The sequence below is a fragment of the Patagioenas fasciata genome, chromosome 2 (genome assembly GCF_037038585.1).
Source record: "Patagioenas fasciata isolate bPatFas1 chromosome 2, bPatFas1.hap1, whole genome shotgun sequence".
Taxonomy (NCBI): Eukaryota; Metazoa; Chordata; class Aves; order Columbiformes; family Columbidae; genus Patagioenas; species Patagioenas fasciata.
The window spans coordinates 29835067-29850217 of record NC_092521.1 but is presented as its reverse complement, the minus strand read 5'-3'; the positions used below and the strand labels follow the sequence as shown (position 1 = coordinate 29850217).

Here is a 15151-nt window from a genome sequence, read left to right as displayed (position 1 = left end):
GATGGCCTTTGTATTTGATTCATCCTGTGTTATCTGGTGTTTATCCTAGACTTCCATATTCACATAATCGTAGAATCATAGAATGGTTTGGGTTGGAAGGGACCTTAAAGATCAACTAGTTCCAACCTCCCTGCCATGGGCAGGGACACCTTTCTCTAGAACAGGTTATTCAAAGCCCCATCCAGCCTGACCTTGAACACTTCCATGGATGGGGCATCCACAGCTTCTCTGGGCAACCTGTTCCTGTGCCTTGCCACCCATATTTTGTGACTCCAGTGAGCTGTTGCAGGCAGATAGTCCCTAGGGTCTGTATGTGCAGAAATTTTAGGCCTCTTTTCATGCAGAAGAAAGGATGTAAATGGCATAACCCCTAGCCCCTAGATCACTAGCAGGAATCCCCAGCGTTGGAAGGATCAACTCCAGGTAATATTTTCAAGGTAAAAGTTCCTATTTCAGAGAATACATATAGGACCCAATAACCTCTACCTGATAAGGCATTTCGATGTGTCTAAAGCTTCTCCTCCTTTAAACTCTTAACTGCTCTCCATTTGATTCTCCCATCTATCCCTTTCCTGTCATAAAATGCTGGCACAGTGCAGCAACTGGGAATTCATCAGCTTTGAGGGAAGATGGTTTAATATGTACCCACACTAAGCAGTATCCTGTTACTCAGTTCTTGTTGTCTTCAATTTTTTTTTTGTTACAGAATCACAGAATATTAGGAATTAGCAGGGACCTTGAAAGATCATCTAGTCCAATCTCCCTTTTTGGCAACTCTTAGCCAATAATCCTCTGTTTCATATACATACCGAGTAGTTCTTGTTCTTAAATTCTCACTGATTTTTTTTTTTTTTAATTTCATTACACTGATTTCAGACCATTTCTCCAATTTATCAAACCAATTTCAGATTTTAACTCTGTTTGATAGACTGTTTAGAAAACAGCTCTTTCTTATCTCTTTTACATATATAGTCTCTATTTTGTTGTTTGAATCATTTATGCTAAGCAAAGCTGAACAAAACATAGTTCTGAGTGTTCCTACTATTTATTTTTTCCCCCTTTCACATGGACATAATTCTTTGTGCATGAGCATGTTGGGGTTTTTTGGCTTAATGTATGTTTCCCTTAAGGTAACTAGATCATCTCTTCCCAGCTTGAATATGAGATTCTTATATAAGACAATATCAAAAATTTTAAAAATCAGACTGTTACCTCTTATACATCTCTTCTTCTATCCATTAAGACAGTTATCATGTCAAAAGAGTAAGTTTGCACTGAGAAATGACATTTTGAGTTTGCAGTACGCTAGTTTCTCTCCATGGTTTGAGGGATGTTGTTTTATTTTGTACTAGAATTTCTATGTTTCAATAGATAACAGAAGCATTTAGCTCTGTGGAAAAGAACTTCCCAGGGCACTCTTACATTTTCATATTAATGCAGTATTTGATATTACACAATAGTAATGAAAACAGTACAGTTTGTGTTGTTTTTCTAACCAAAATGATCAGTTGCAATGTCTACCACCAGCTGGAAGTGGAGCTTATTAAATTTATTAAGAACAACTATAAAAGATGACATAAAGCTGTAAAATATTCCTCCACACCCTCGGTTTCTGAAACAATTCTAACAGATTAGATCTTCTATACAGCTGCTCTAACATTTATTTATTTCAGAATATGACAGTGCTTCTTAAAAAAAAACTTGCCAATGTTTATAATGGTATTCAAGGCAGTTTCAGAAGACGGAATGAGCTTCTTCCCTAATTCTATCCGACAACAGATACTGGTGTCTAGAAAAATTATCTTGGACTGAAATTACTTGAAGTCACAGAAACCATTATAAATGGGAAGGGAGGGAGGGAGGGAGGGAGGGAGGGAGGGAGGGAGGGAGGGAGGGAGGGAGGGAGGGAGGAAGGAAGGAAGGAAGGAAGGAAGGAAGGAAGGAAGGAAGGAAGGAAGGAAGGAAGGAAGGAAGGAAGGAAGGAAGGAAGGAAGGAAGGAGGGAAGGAAGGAGGGGGAAGAAAGGATTATCTAGCATACAACAACAATGACTATTTCAGTCTCAATAGAAAGTGGAAGTTCCGTGAAATATTTTCTCTATAAATTAAGACATGCTTTTATTAGGCCTGCTTGCATTGTATGCAAATACGGGAAGTTACTAAAAGTTATAATGCACATGCTTTAAAAAGTGTAATAAAGGAATGAGAGGACAAAATGTGACCAATGCTCCTTAAAAATTTCAAAATAAGATGTTTTCTAATCACTACTGACAAACAAAACACAAAGTCAACATGCAGAGAAAAATACAAACTCAGCTGATCGCTGTGAACAGGTCCCTTGAGTTGTCCTTGGTTATCCTTTCAAAATCAAATTCATTGGCAAACGGGGTGAACTATAAATCTGAATATTCTTTGACTTCACGCATTTTTGCTAAATCTTTCATTCCTAAAGCTGTACAGCACAAAGAGATAGACGTACTTGACAGGTAAACAAGTCAGCCACATCGATCATACAATATATACATTAACACTATACAGCCAATCCATCAAGTGACTGAAGTCCAAAATGCTTTTTAGTTGGCCTGGCTTCCCTGCATGGCTTAAATGAAAAGCTTGAATATTCTGGATTCCCATTAGAGGTATTAACTCTTCCAGTCTCCTGAAAAACTGCAGTCACTATTCATGGATTTTACAGTCAAATAAGAAAATATATTACATCAGCAGCATGCTCAGGTTATACTCCTCGGGAATTCTGACTTGAAGAATGTAACAAAAAATTGTAACTTGCCTAAAAATATTTTGGTTCCTAGCCATCATTTTCCCTGACTCAGGATTGACAGTTTTATGATACTAAAAGTTCAGAATAAGAACCCTAAAAAGTTCCTTAAATTCCACATTTTTCTTGATTACTGCAAGAGATGAAATTAGATGATCACCTAAGGAAGAATACATTAATTCATAGTGAGATACCTTGGAGAATGTTTGGCTAAATTCCATTTGCTTGTGTATCACGCTGATATTGTTAGAAGAGTTATCGACTTTGTCCTGTAAATAGGTTTTGGGAAGGAGAGGCAAGGCTTCTTTAAGTAGAAATTATATTGGTTAATGTATCTTGGGTCAGACCTCAGATATAAAAAGCCATCTTGCCTGTAATCTTAAGAGGACAATTATGCAAGGAAAGTGAAGTTTTCTTTGGGATATTCCTGTGCTTAAATGATTTGTTTACAAGTCATAGAGGAATTCACATGCCCCCATTTGTCTGCAAACCATGAAAAATTTGTCCATCTACATATTCAGTCTTTGTCAAAGATGGGAATTACATATTTGGTATTAATATGAGCAAACTTAGCAGCAAAGAAAATCATGAAATACACAATTATGTTAATCAGGTCTTGTAAAATATCTCTCCAATACAGGTTACAAGGGATGAAATACTAAATGAGAAATGTATAGGTCTTTATTTTAAACACAAAGTGTGACAATACTGTAGCATGTCAATGGGTATGAATCAATTGTTTGTGCCTGTTTGGTTTACAGTGACTGATTTTACTTGAGCAGTATGCTTAGTGTAAAAATACTTTTTCCTCCTGCAAAAATGTATCCATTATATGTAGATAAGAAAGTCAGACCTTTCAGAAACTCTCAGCCCAGAATCAAAGGGAAACACAACCTCAGTATGTTGTATGCCAGTCATGCTACCAATTAGCCTGCCCTCTCCCTATTCAAGCTGATTTATTGCCTTGGCATTTTGACAAACTGAAATTTTCAGATGGAAAAACAATTTCAGGAAAGACGGAAGGAGGGAAGGAGGGAAAGAGGGAGGGAAGGAGGGAGGAAAGGAAGGAAGGAAGGAGGGAAGGAAAGAAGGAGGGAGGGAAGGAAGGAGGGAGGGAAGGAGGGAGGGAAGGAGGGAGGGAAGGAGGGAAGGAGGGAAGGAGGGAAGGAGGGAAGGAGGGAAGGAGGGAAGGAGGGAAGGAAGGAAGGAAGGAAGGAAGGAAGGAAGGAAGGAAGGAAGGAAGGAAGGAAGGAAGGAAGGAAGGAAGGAAGGAAGGAAGGAAGGAAGGAAGGAAGGTACTGATCACTCCAGCTTCATCACCATTCCTACATAATTAAAACATAATTCCCTTTGTTTATTGTGCAAAATAGTATTTCTTGCATACTCAATACATTTTTACAAGAAATGAAATTTCTGTTTCGACATTTTTCTGAAGGTGTATGACAGACCTTCTCAGAGCTTATCAGGAGTACTCTTTTTGAGATTTAGTATTTAATTATGCAAGACTTTCTCAAAACTCTGGAGAATTTGGTGAAGTGCAGGCTAGAAAAGAAAGGCAAAAAATCTATAATATATATTGATAAATGTCAGCAGTAAAGATGATATAGGATGTTATTTGTATGGTGTTGCAGTTTTAAAACCTTTATATTAATTTACCATATATTGAATTACCAATTTAAATAAAAGGCCAACATATAATTGTATTCCTTTACTATGAGGAACACTTGAACTAATTTAAAGTAATGCAGGAAATGATCTAAAACCATTTAGTCAAATATACTAGAGAGGGGCTAAACCTAGGGCAGCACTATTTAAATCAAATTGAATTCCAGCCTGAGAATGGATTTAAAATAGATTTTTAATTGCAGTATTTTGTCCACAGGGCATTCTATTATACGCTTTTTGTTTGCAAGTAAAATCCACCAGAATGTCCTCCATCAGGATAGTGCCAGGTGGCTCTTCAGAACAAAATTTCTGTGTTGTGAAGTATGTAAATGTGTTGGAACTTTCATTCTTTGCTCATTAGTCTCTTGAGCCAAATGCTGAGTACTTCCCAAATTTCATTTCAATAAGCAGAAAAACAAGAAACAAAATTGTAACACTAGTTGGGCTTTTCCTCATACAGCAGAGAGAAGCTGCAAAGCTGGTGCAGATGTTTTCCTGAAACACAGCAGGAACAGTTGGTCCATGAAGCTGGTGTGGTCTGCAGGAGAAGGATGCAACCACCCATGTGATGGGCCCCATCACTTTATTGCTCTCTAGCAGTACTGCCTAAGCACAGAGGTTTCCAAGTGAAGCATTCTCTTGTGCTCTGAGGGGTTTGGAGTGTAGCACTGGTAGTCTGGGAGGGAAATCATTCATAACAGCATGAACTGCTGTAGAAAAGCATCCCTCTGAGCACAGGGAGACCCAGATTTGGGCTTACACTGTGCTTCCAGGTGCACACAAGTCCATCAGTGATTCCCTCTTCTGTTCTCTCACTTCCATGTGGATCACAATCTCAGAAAAAAATGGGAAGGTCAGGTAGAGCCATGAGGACAATAGAAAAGTTACTATGTTTTGGATACATTTTGACCTCTCCTCAAGCCTTGTACAAGCTGTCCTTGCCACTGCTGGGAATCTAAACTCAGGAGACCAGGTTTAAAGCACATTGGAAGCCAGACCTGTGAATGAAGACAGGCTCCTAAGGTATTTCCATTAGTGATTTTGGAAAACTTATTTTTGAGAATTAAAGGCTTTTGCAGTATTTTTCAATTAAAACAAAATCATATAATCCTTTCAAAAGCACCGTGACAAGTTCACCTTTTGTAAATACCTGTCTGGACAAATGGCCAAACCAAAGTGGTCTATTAGTTTGTGAGCTTTTTGGACAAAATCTTTGCTAAATGAAAAATGTCTGCACATGTACTTGGCTTTTTTTCTACAAAAGATGATTTACAGAAAATGTTCATTCTTAAAATATTGACAAGTTGTTTACAGTCCTTCTGTTTTCAATTAGTCCTGTTGTTTACAGTTCTATTTCAGATATTTTGTTGTGAGACTGAACTGATTTCAGATATGAGGGTTTGTCCCAGATGAAATGTTCAGTTCTGGATGTGACATACTTTGCTTTGTTAGAAACACTTTTCTGAAAGTCTACAAAGAGACATTAAGTACCTGGGGTTCTTATTCGCTGTTCTCTTAACACAGTACTCTCAGTGAAAATTAGCCCAACAGAACTTCTGCATCATTTGCATTTCATGCAATCTCTCAAAATAATTGAGTTGTAACTTTTCTTTAAATATGTTTATAAAGGACCCTAAACTCACATGCTAATGGTCCTCACAAGGAGCTGATATTAGTAAACTCATTGCAACCAGGACACACTACAAAATTAAGGGAAGCCAGTAGCAGGTACTGGAGCAGAAATACAGTGCAATTACTTGGATGAGGATTTTTAAATATATTCTGGTTGGGTGGAAACTACCAGTTTAAGGGTCTCCTACCAATGTGCAAGTGGTACAGCTCCTCACAGAGACAGCAGCAACAGGGGGGAGTTGGATAACAACACTTTTAACAACTGGTTTTAGAACTGGTCATGATTCTGGAGCTATCAAACTAGTGGCATCCAGTTCCAGGGCAAGGCTGATTGTGGTAGATGGGCTAGAAGTTCTCACAATGAGGAACTGACTACGCCACATGAATAGAGGATGTTGAAAAACAAACAAAGTGGGTGTGGAAACCCTCAAATCAGGAAAGTTCTTATACCTGTAATGAATTTTATGTTTTAAGTAAAAAAAAAAAGTAAACAAAGAAAGAACTAAGTATTACTACTTCACTCTAGCCTTTCCATGTAAATATCTACTCAAATCATGTGAATCTGTGAAATTTAAAGGGCCTCAATGTGCTGGTCTGTCAATGTTTGATTTGTAAACCAAAGTTCAGTTAGCTAAATGGGATTTTTTTCTGGTCAAATTCCTAGAATAATGGATCAGACCCTTCTATTGTTGTCATAATATGTATTGGATATCAAAGAAATTTGAAACTGAGAGTAGCTGTATTAAATTAATAATATAAATGTTCTGAAAAAAACCAATAAATATACATAGATTTAAAACTTCTGTTATTTACTTGACAGACTTGAATCAAAGGAGCCTTTCCTGTCCGTTGGGTAAGTAGGAATATTTATATTTCCATAGATCTTTATCTCTTCAACTATTATAAAATATGATATAAAATATTACATTGAGCATAAGCATTCTGATTCAACATTATGTTATTTACTGTACCAAAGCTTAGAAAAAGTAATTTATAGTCAATAAAGTCAAAATTTTGTGGATATCTTCCTTGTGAAAAATTACTATGAAGTATGTTTTACATTTATTGAGCAACAAACATTTACACTAAAAGACATGTAGGAGTTAAATGTTGCACTGAATGGTAGCTGTTTTATTATTTTGTTTCAGTCAGAAACCATTTCAAATATTGCCTATACCACTTGTCTAAGCCCATGAACAAATAAGTAATATTTTGTTTTAAATAAAAATTTTATGATACTTCAATAACAGGAAAGAAATCAAATTTATAAAATAGAAAAATATCACATTTTAGCCTTATTATAGATCTCATGTACAGTGATTTTTATATTATAGCTATTGACTTCATAGCCACTTAAATAGTCATGTGTTCTATATACTAAAATTAGCTCACCTTTCTAAAACTTATCTTTAAATGTGACATACTATGAAAAGAAAACTACCATTCTTTTATAAAATGTAGACCATTATATATATTAAAGGTAAGTACCTGTATTTTTCTTCTGAGTCTGAAGTTCATTTTTCATGCACTGTTTTCCTCTTAGCTTCTTTCTTTAAATCTTTCTTAATTTCCCTAACATTCTCACTGCCATTTTCTTCTCCTTCAGATTTCTATATTCTTTACATCTCTTCATTCTCATTTTTGTTTGTTCACAACACCGTACTTCATGCTACCAAGAACACAAACTGCAAACAAAGGAACTCATGCTAAGTAGACATTTAAGTGTTAATTCTGCCATGTAATAATGAATAGTTTCCAAATTACTGTATCAATTATGAACAAAGAAACTCAACAAATCAGACTAAGCAAGATTGAGATATGTCCTAATTTCTAAGGTAACTTTGGTTTGTTTGAATTTCTTGTCATTTCTACTTTCTACCAACTCAGACTTGTTGAAAAATAAGTTAAATTCTGGTCAAATGGTGGTGATGGGGGTTTGTCTCTTAATTTGCATGCTTTGAAATGTCCAAATTCATCACCAAATTCAGTCACTTCTGTTATTTACCTCTCATTATTCCACTTTGTAACTTGTACTATTGAGTTGCTTTTTTAGGCCTCCACTGTCATAAAGAATTGATTACTTGAAAATCTCAACCTTAGATTGAAAAGGTTGAATGCCATTGTGCCTTTTACTGTTGTATTTTATCCACCTCAAAGGAGGGCTTCAGACAGAGGTTAGAGCACCTTGGTCTGAGGAGGGGCCTGTGCCAACAGTCAGAGAGATGTAATCAGGAGGTTTATTTGTTCAGAGGATGAGCTCTTGTGCCAAGACCTGTATCCAAGGCTTTAGCCCAGACTAACAGCTGCAGTCACCAGGCTTTTAAAATACAGTGTTTGCAGAAGAAAAGCTCACTCAGCCTCAATTAGACTAACACGTGGGTGTCCTTTCTGCTTTTTGCAACCAGAGTTGGTCAAAACACCTGTCTAAATTACATTAGGTTGCCTACATATGATTTGGTCCTGCACACCAGACTTGCGCTCATCTCCCTTCTGTGACACAGATTTATTTCCCCATTTATATTATACTGCCTGTAGGGGCTAATTATGCTTTTTCACTTTACCGTGCTAAGCTAATGACTTCTTGGTTCTTTGTTGTTGTTAATTCTATTGGGAGAGGAAGGGAACATGAAGTGTGGCAGCCTAAGAGTTCAAGACTGCTGCACTTTGTTGAGCTCTGCAGGTATGTACAGGGCTGCAGCCTACCTGTAAAGAAAAATTGGTTCTTAAAATGATGCATTGTTGCTGCTCTCTCAGAAAGCAGCCAACTACAGAGGCAAGCAGACCCCACCTCTTGCTTTTGTGATTTCTGTCTCAAATGCAGGGAGAGAACAGCTCTTGTGCTGCTGTGGTAAAGGAAATTCAATTTATCCTTCTTTCTAGGCAAAGTTTATAGCAGAGAAAAATCCACACTTCTTCACTCCCTGTGCAAGACAGGGGTATGATTTGTCACTGAAGTAATGGCAACCTCTTTAATGCAAGTGTCTAATGGTAGCAGTCAGGATCACATCGAGTATGTTATCATTTTGGGTTAGAATACAAAGCTGAATTTGAGATACATGTTGTCATCCTTTGTCTCTTAGAGGTGAAAATAAAATCCTCTAGGCAAGGCTGAAATATCTCTTAATGTGCTGAACAGTAAGTGTTACCCCACAGGGGCGCAGGGTGTTATTTCCACACTTCTGGAGTTTTGTGTCCTAATTCAACCTGAGCAAGACAGAGAGTTGTCTGGACTTTCTTTCCTCTTCATATCGTGTAGGGTTCATGTTCACGTAGGGTTGGAATAAAAGAGAAGTGCAAATAGCCAGAATGCCTGGAAGACTTTACCATCAGAGGCAACAGTTCTGGTAAAACTTTGGCTGTGCATTTAGTTTTAGAAGCTGATTCCACCAAAGTGAAGACTACTCATGGTGTATCAAATTATCTTCACACAGAGGTCTTTGAAAGATTCAGACCTAGAAAGACGAGGCAGGTCAAGAGGTTAAAAAAAAATTGATAATGCAAAAAGGACAAATTATGACCCATCTCATGTTAATTCTGCTTTGTGGCAAAGGATGTATAATTTTTTTTTAAATGAAAAATATTTAAAATGCCAACAGCTTTCAACTATTCACATTTGGCATTTTGTTCTCTATAACAATTGTCCTTTCAGCAAAAGTATTGTTCTCTCTAGATTATTATATTTCTAATCCAACCACTCACCATTCACCCAGCTATTTCATGGCAGCTGATTCATGGTAACTATCTGCATGTATAAGTTTAGCCCTTGATAAATTTCAAATAATACAGCATGCAGATCTATAATTGGTTATCAGTCTGAGCCCTGATATTCAAAACTCATTTTGTAAAACACAGCCATTGCAGCATCTTTTAAAACCTGTAATAGTATTACACAGCCAAGAGAGACCATAATTATTTTGTAACCTTTTCACACTGTAGAAATTCTTTGCATTAATTCTTGTTTATATCTAACTGTAATTGTATGTAACTTTCAGAATATCATCCGCTGTTTAACACATGCAGTGGAAGAAAATCCATCACAGTAACTAATGAATTTGCCAAACTTACACAAAATTTTGTCTTCTTTGTTAAGTGCCATTTAATAACATGTCCCATATTGTTGATTTCAGAAGGGACAAGGAGAGTAAGAAACAGAGCTGATTTTCTCTAAGGCTAGTGAGAACTTAGATTCATCTACTGCCAGCTGCAAAGAATAGGATTACTTCTGGATAAGCAGGCAATAGCTCTTCAGTGAGTTTGTCTTTGAAAGTGCATGTGTTTTATACATCTGCTTGTCAGCTGAGATTCAATCTATTTCTCTATCTTTTGTGTAGATGTTAAAAAAAATACAATGCAAACTGCTTGTTCACTCTTCTTTAAGATTGGTTGTTTGCTATAAACAGTATAAATTTAGGTGGAAAACCCAGAGAGAACCACGAAACAAATGCATTGTATGCATTTATTACATGATGAATAGTTGTCTGTTGTGAGAGAATGTGTGCACATACGCAGGCACATCGCAAGAAGAGCCAGAGGCCACGGATGCATTTGCAAAGAGCAAGTTTTATTTTAGTTACCTCTCTACTGGGGGATCTCCAAAGCCACACCTGAGCTCCCAGGCAGAGGTGACACAAACGGGGACGCAGGCGCTGGTCAGTTCAGCCCTGCTGGAAGATCGCTGGGCCTGTTGAGCTCGCCTGTATTTCAAGGCTTCAGGCAGGCGCAGCCTCCCGCTCTTTCTCACAACAAAGCAGGAATCTCAGACACAGTGATAAGGTGCCCAGAGTTTCTCCCAGGCCTGTGTTATCTAACACAGAGCTTCTACTCGTCAAGCACACAAGGTCAGTAAGACAATTAGTGTGATGTGTGTGCTTTTTCTACAGACAGGTGCAAGTCACTTGAGCGTATTTACATTTAACTAACCTCCTCGCCAAATCTTCCGCTATATCCCCATACAGAGAACAATAAGAGATACAAGTGAAGTTGGCACTAATTGCTGCATTTTTTGACATTCTCAGTAAAAAGACAAGAGATCTGTATGAACTACTACTTTCCTCACTGAGGCCCTGTTTCTGGAAAGTGTATGACAATAGAAAAGCCATGTTTTTTTCAAATTGAAGCATAGTCACTGTACCTTTTGAGCCACAGGTACTTACTTCTAGAAGAGACAGAGGAATTATGGTGGGCCCAGCTTTAGGAAGTGCATCTAACATAATAAAATAAAATAGAATAAAATAAAATAAAAATAAAATAAAATAAAATAAAATAAAATAAAATAAAATAAAATAAAATAAAATAAAATAAAATAAAATAAAATAAAATAAAATAAAATAAAATAAAATAAAATAAAATAAAATAAGACACCTGATTTTCTTCTGGCAGAATTGTTCTGAGAAATGTCTAACAACTGGACTTTGTCACCCATATTTCTTCCTCTTGCTCAGTAGTGTTTTCTTTCCCATCAGGACATTCTACAGAAGATCTATAGGAAATCTGCGCTCAAACACCACTTTGAAGGATCCCATTTTGAAGAAGTGAGATGGTTAAAAATAAAAAATTAAAAAAAAAAAACACTAGTTCTTGCAGATTCTGTTAGGAGAATATTCAGTCTACTTCCAAACTATGCAGGTTCTTTCAATCCAAAGTTCGTTTTTGTGTGTGTTTTTGGGTGGGTTTTTTTTGCATGCACTATGTTATAAGGCACAAAATGGAATGTAGCCACATGTCACCTTCTGTACAACAAATGCCATAACACTCGTCCTCCATCCTGATTATCCGATAGCACCAGTGGAAGGAGCAGACTGTCATGGTTTCTCTTATCTTTCCCTGTAAGGGCCACCAATAAATCTGTCAAGGTTTAATGCAAGGCGACAATAAACTGTGGCAGATGCTCTCTGTTAATCCCTCCCCATCCTCTCCGCTTAGGAAAAGGTGATAAGGAAGGAAAACGGAGAGAGACTTTTATGTTGGAAAAAAAGTTTTAAAGGTTTTACTAATGCTACCAATAAATAGAGAAAATATGCAAAATATACAAAACCAATCTTGAATGTCTGGGGTAGAGCAATGTTTCGCCCTCCCACGCAGAGTTGGCATCACTCTACCGGCTGCAGGGCAGGCACCTGGAAGTCCTGGGCGGGACTTCACAGCAAACCGGAACTGGTTTCAGAGATGCAGGATCTGGGGTCAGGCCTGGGATTTGCAGGCACAACTGGCAGGGTCCTCTTCAGATGCCAACCATGGTCGAAGAGAGCAAGACCCTCGTGATCTCCCACTTTTATAGGGTGTGTGACATGTATGGGATGGAATACTCTGTCAGTTTTAGTCACCTGTTCTGTTCACCCCTCCTTGCAAATACACCCTTCTCGTGGTGGAACTGGTGGAATTTTATCAGAATTATTGGTTGTTATAGCAGTAAATCTAAACATGGGCCTCTTATGCATTCCATTGGTCATCTTGTCAGCTTTGGAGCACAATGTCCGAAAAAACATACAGTTACTTAGAAGGAACTTAAGAGAACTTAGCTGAAAGGAAAAATCACTAAAAGAGAGCTGATCTTGTTTTTAACAAAACCAGGACACAGACACTATTCCTACTGCTCCCATCCAGCTTTTGAAAAGAGATAACTAAGAAAATTATTTTCCTTCAGCAGAGGAAAAATATAAAAATATTATATACTGGATGCATTTTGCACTGTTAGTATGAAACTAATAACAATATCAACCTAAATATAATTTTGTAACTTGTTCAAATTCACATCAGGTATTCAGGAGCTGTGTTTTGATGAAAAACATGAGATGACTGAACACACTTGACAATTAGTTAAACTCATTGTTTAGAGACAGGCAGTAACTCCTTATGCTTAAAAACACTCAGGTTCTGTGACTTAGATATGCAGGAGCAAGTCTTGTGCATTTGCAGAGAATAACCTCCAAAACAACTCCCTCTCTAATTATGTGAGGTTTAGCCTGGTGTCAGAAGCAGAAGTCAGGGGACTGCAAGGGCTCTGTGCATGGTGAGGCTGCCAGGGTGGTTCCCAGAGAGACAGAAGGGATTTGGGGGATGATAGCAAATATAGCAAGCTGGGTATCTGCATGTGGAAGATGCTCTATGCAGTTTTATTTCAAGTAGTATTACTGATACATTTCTCTTACAACAATTTACCAAGCACCACAAAGATTAAGCGTTTCTATAATTGCTTGCTTTCCATTATTATAAGACTCTGAAACAGTGGATTAATATCACTGTTTCATAAATTTATAAAAAGTTTATTTTTGTTTGAAGATATCTCTGAAGAAGAGATTACAAAGCCACAGTAATAATAATGTTGGTCTATTGCTGTTACTGCACTTAGCAGGGGTTTTTTGTCATTACTCAGTGTTTAAAGATCCCAATTTATGTATTTTTCTATTCATCTACCATCTACATAATTATTTGATGATTCCTCTATTTTCCTGATCTTTTTCATTCTACACTTTCACACACAGAGAAAAATATATATTGCATAGAAAAAAGACTAACACATCTGGCCAAAAAAAAAAAACACGTATTTTCCTAATTCCATTAACTTTTATTAGTAACAAACTCAACAAATATGCACCTTCATAAATTATTTTCCCCCTGCTCTGACCTTAGTGACATCACTAACAATATGCTTCATAATTGAGAAAGACAATAGAGCATGAGATCACTTTTTTTTCTCTTCCGTTTATTCTATTTGCTTTCCCCTTGTATTTACTCTCTGTTATTTCTGACATTCAAGAGTACTCTTTCATTAGCAATTCTAGGAAAACAATAGATCTGTAAGTCATTTATGTTCTGGGCTAATGACGAACAATTCCTCAGAACTTAATATCTGTAGTCTCACCTCTGTACAGGAGAGGATGTTGTCCAGAGGAGGGAAAATTATGTGCAAGAGAATGTTTCTGAAGGAAAGTCAGGAAGATGAAATATTCTGGTTGGGGGGCGCGGGGAGGAAACTGAAAGGAAATAAACAGGGATGCAGGGCCGTGAGGATAGAAATGGATTACACGAAGAAGAAAAAAGGGAGGTATTTTACACACAGTTTGCTTCAGACTCACTTGGTTTTGCCCAAACAGTAGTCATTGATCCAGGAGTTACAGAAAACAGTGTTTGGAGAGGTCTGTGTTAGCACCATGTTCCTATTTCCTGTTTCTGAGGTTTCAACGTAGCATCTTGGTCCACCAGTCTCTGTGGGCTTCTGTGAATATGCGCAGCTTATTGTGGCAGGCTAACGGGCATGTGAAACAATTTCAAAATTAGACCTACCTCCCTACTCACACCTCCTCTGAAAATCAAGACAACTTTTCTTCCTTTGTATGCCTATTGCCATACGAAAGACTTACTTTATTTTCATGGGTTTCCAGAACATTGCAAATAAGTTTTTATTCAATATCTTCACCGTGATAAATATATTGAAACACATAACAATTTTGAAGTTTGATGTTTTGAATTTCAAATTCCCTATAATGCTGTTCAAGTCAGTCAATCTGTATTTGTCCATTGTTGATCAACCTGTGTTGCTCTTACTACTTTTATATGATAGTAACAACTGAAACTCTTCTTAACATAAGTTCTTAGGGTGCTAGGGCTTGTACAAACATTTGGAGAGGATCTGATGACTGTTCCCTCTGATTCCACCTTTGGAATGAGTTTAATCTTTTTCAAGTGAAATCTGAGATTGGTTAATCTACCTGACATACTACTTGCAATGGTGGGATAGCAAAAAGAAAAAGGGACATGTCTTCCCTTCTATCCATGTGTCCTCATGACAGTATGTATGTACCCTCTCTGAGTTTAAATGGGACCATCCTTTCACTTCCCTGTTCCAGGTTTTGTGCTGAAGGGGAATGTACAACTCTAAGGATGAAGATTTCTACCCTGAATAGTGATAGGAAGAGGGAAAGATTTTTTTTTTTTCTTTTTATTCTATCATAATTTCACAAAGAATCACAGAATCACAGAACGTTAGGGATTGGAAGGGACCTCAAAACATCATCTAGTCCAATCCCCCTGCCAGAGCAGGAACACCTAGATGATGTTACATAGGAAGGCATCCAGGCGGG

General features: G+C 37.3%; 1 protein-coding gene across 9 annotated transcripts in view; it reads left to right on the top strand.

Annotated features, from left to right (window-relative positions):
• Positions 1-15151, top strand: part of RALYL (RALY RNA binding protein like) — a 384238-nt gene that overhangs the window by 320799 nt on the left and 48288 nt on the right. For all 9 annotated transcript variants that reach the window (XM_065832023.2, XM_065832022.2, XM_071803975.1 and 6 more), the window contains one exon: positions 6892-6924. In XM_065832023.2, the coding sequence (XP_065688095.1) occupies positions 6892-6924 (33 nt within the window). The remainder of the gene's footprint in view (positions 1-6891; positions 6925-15151) is intronic.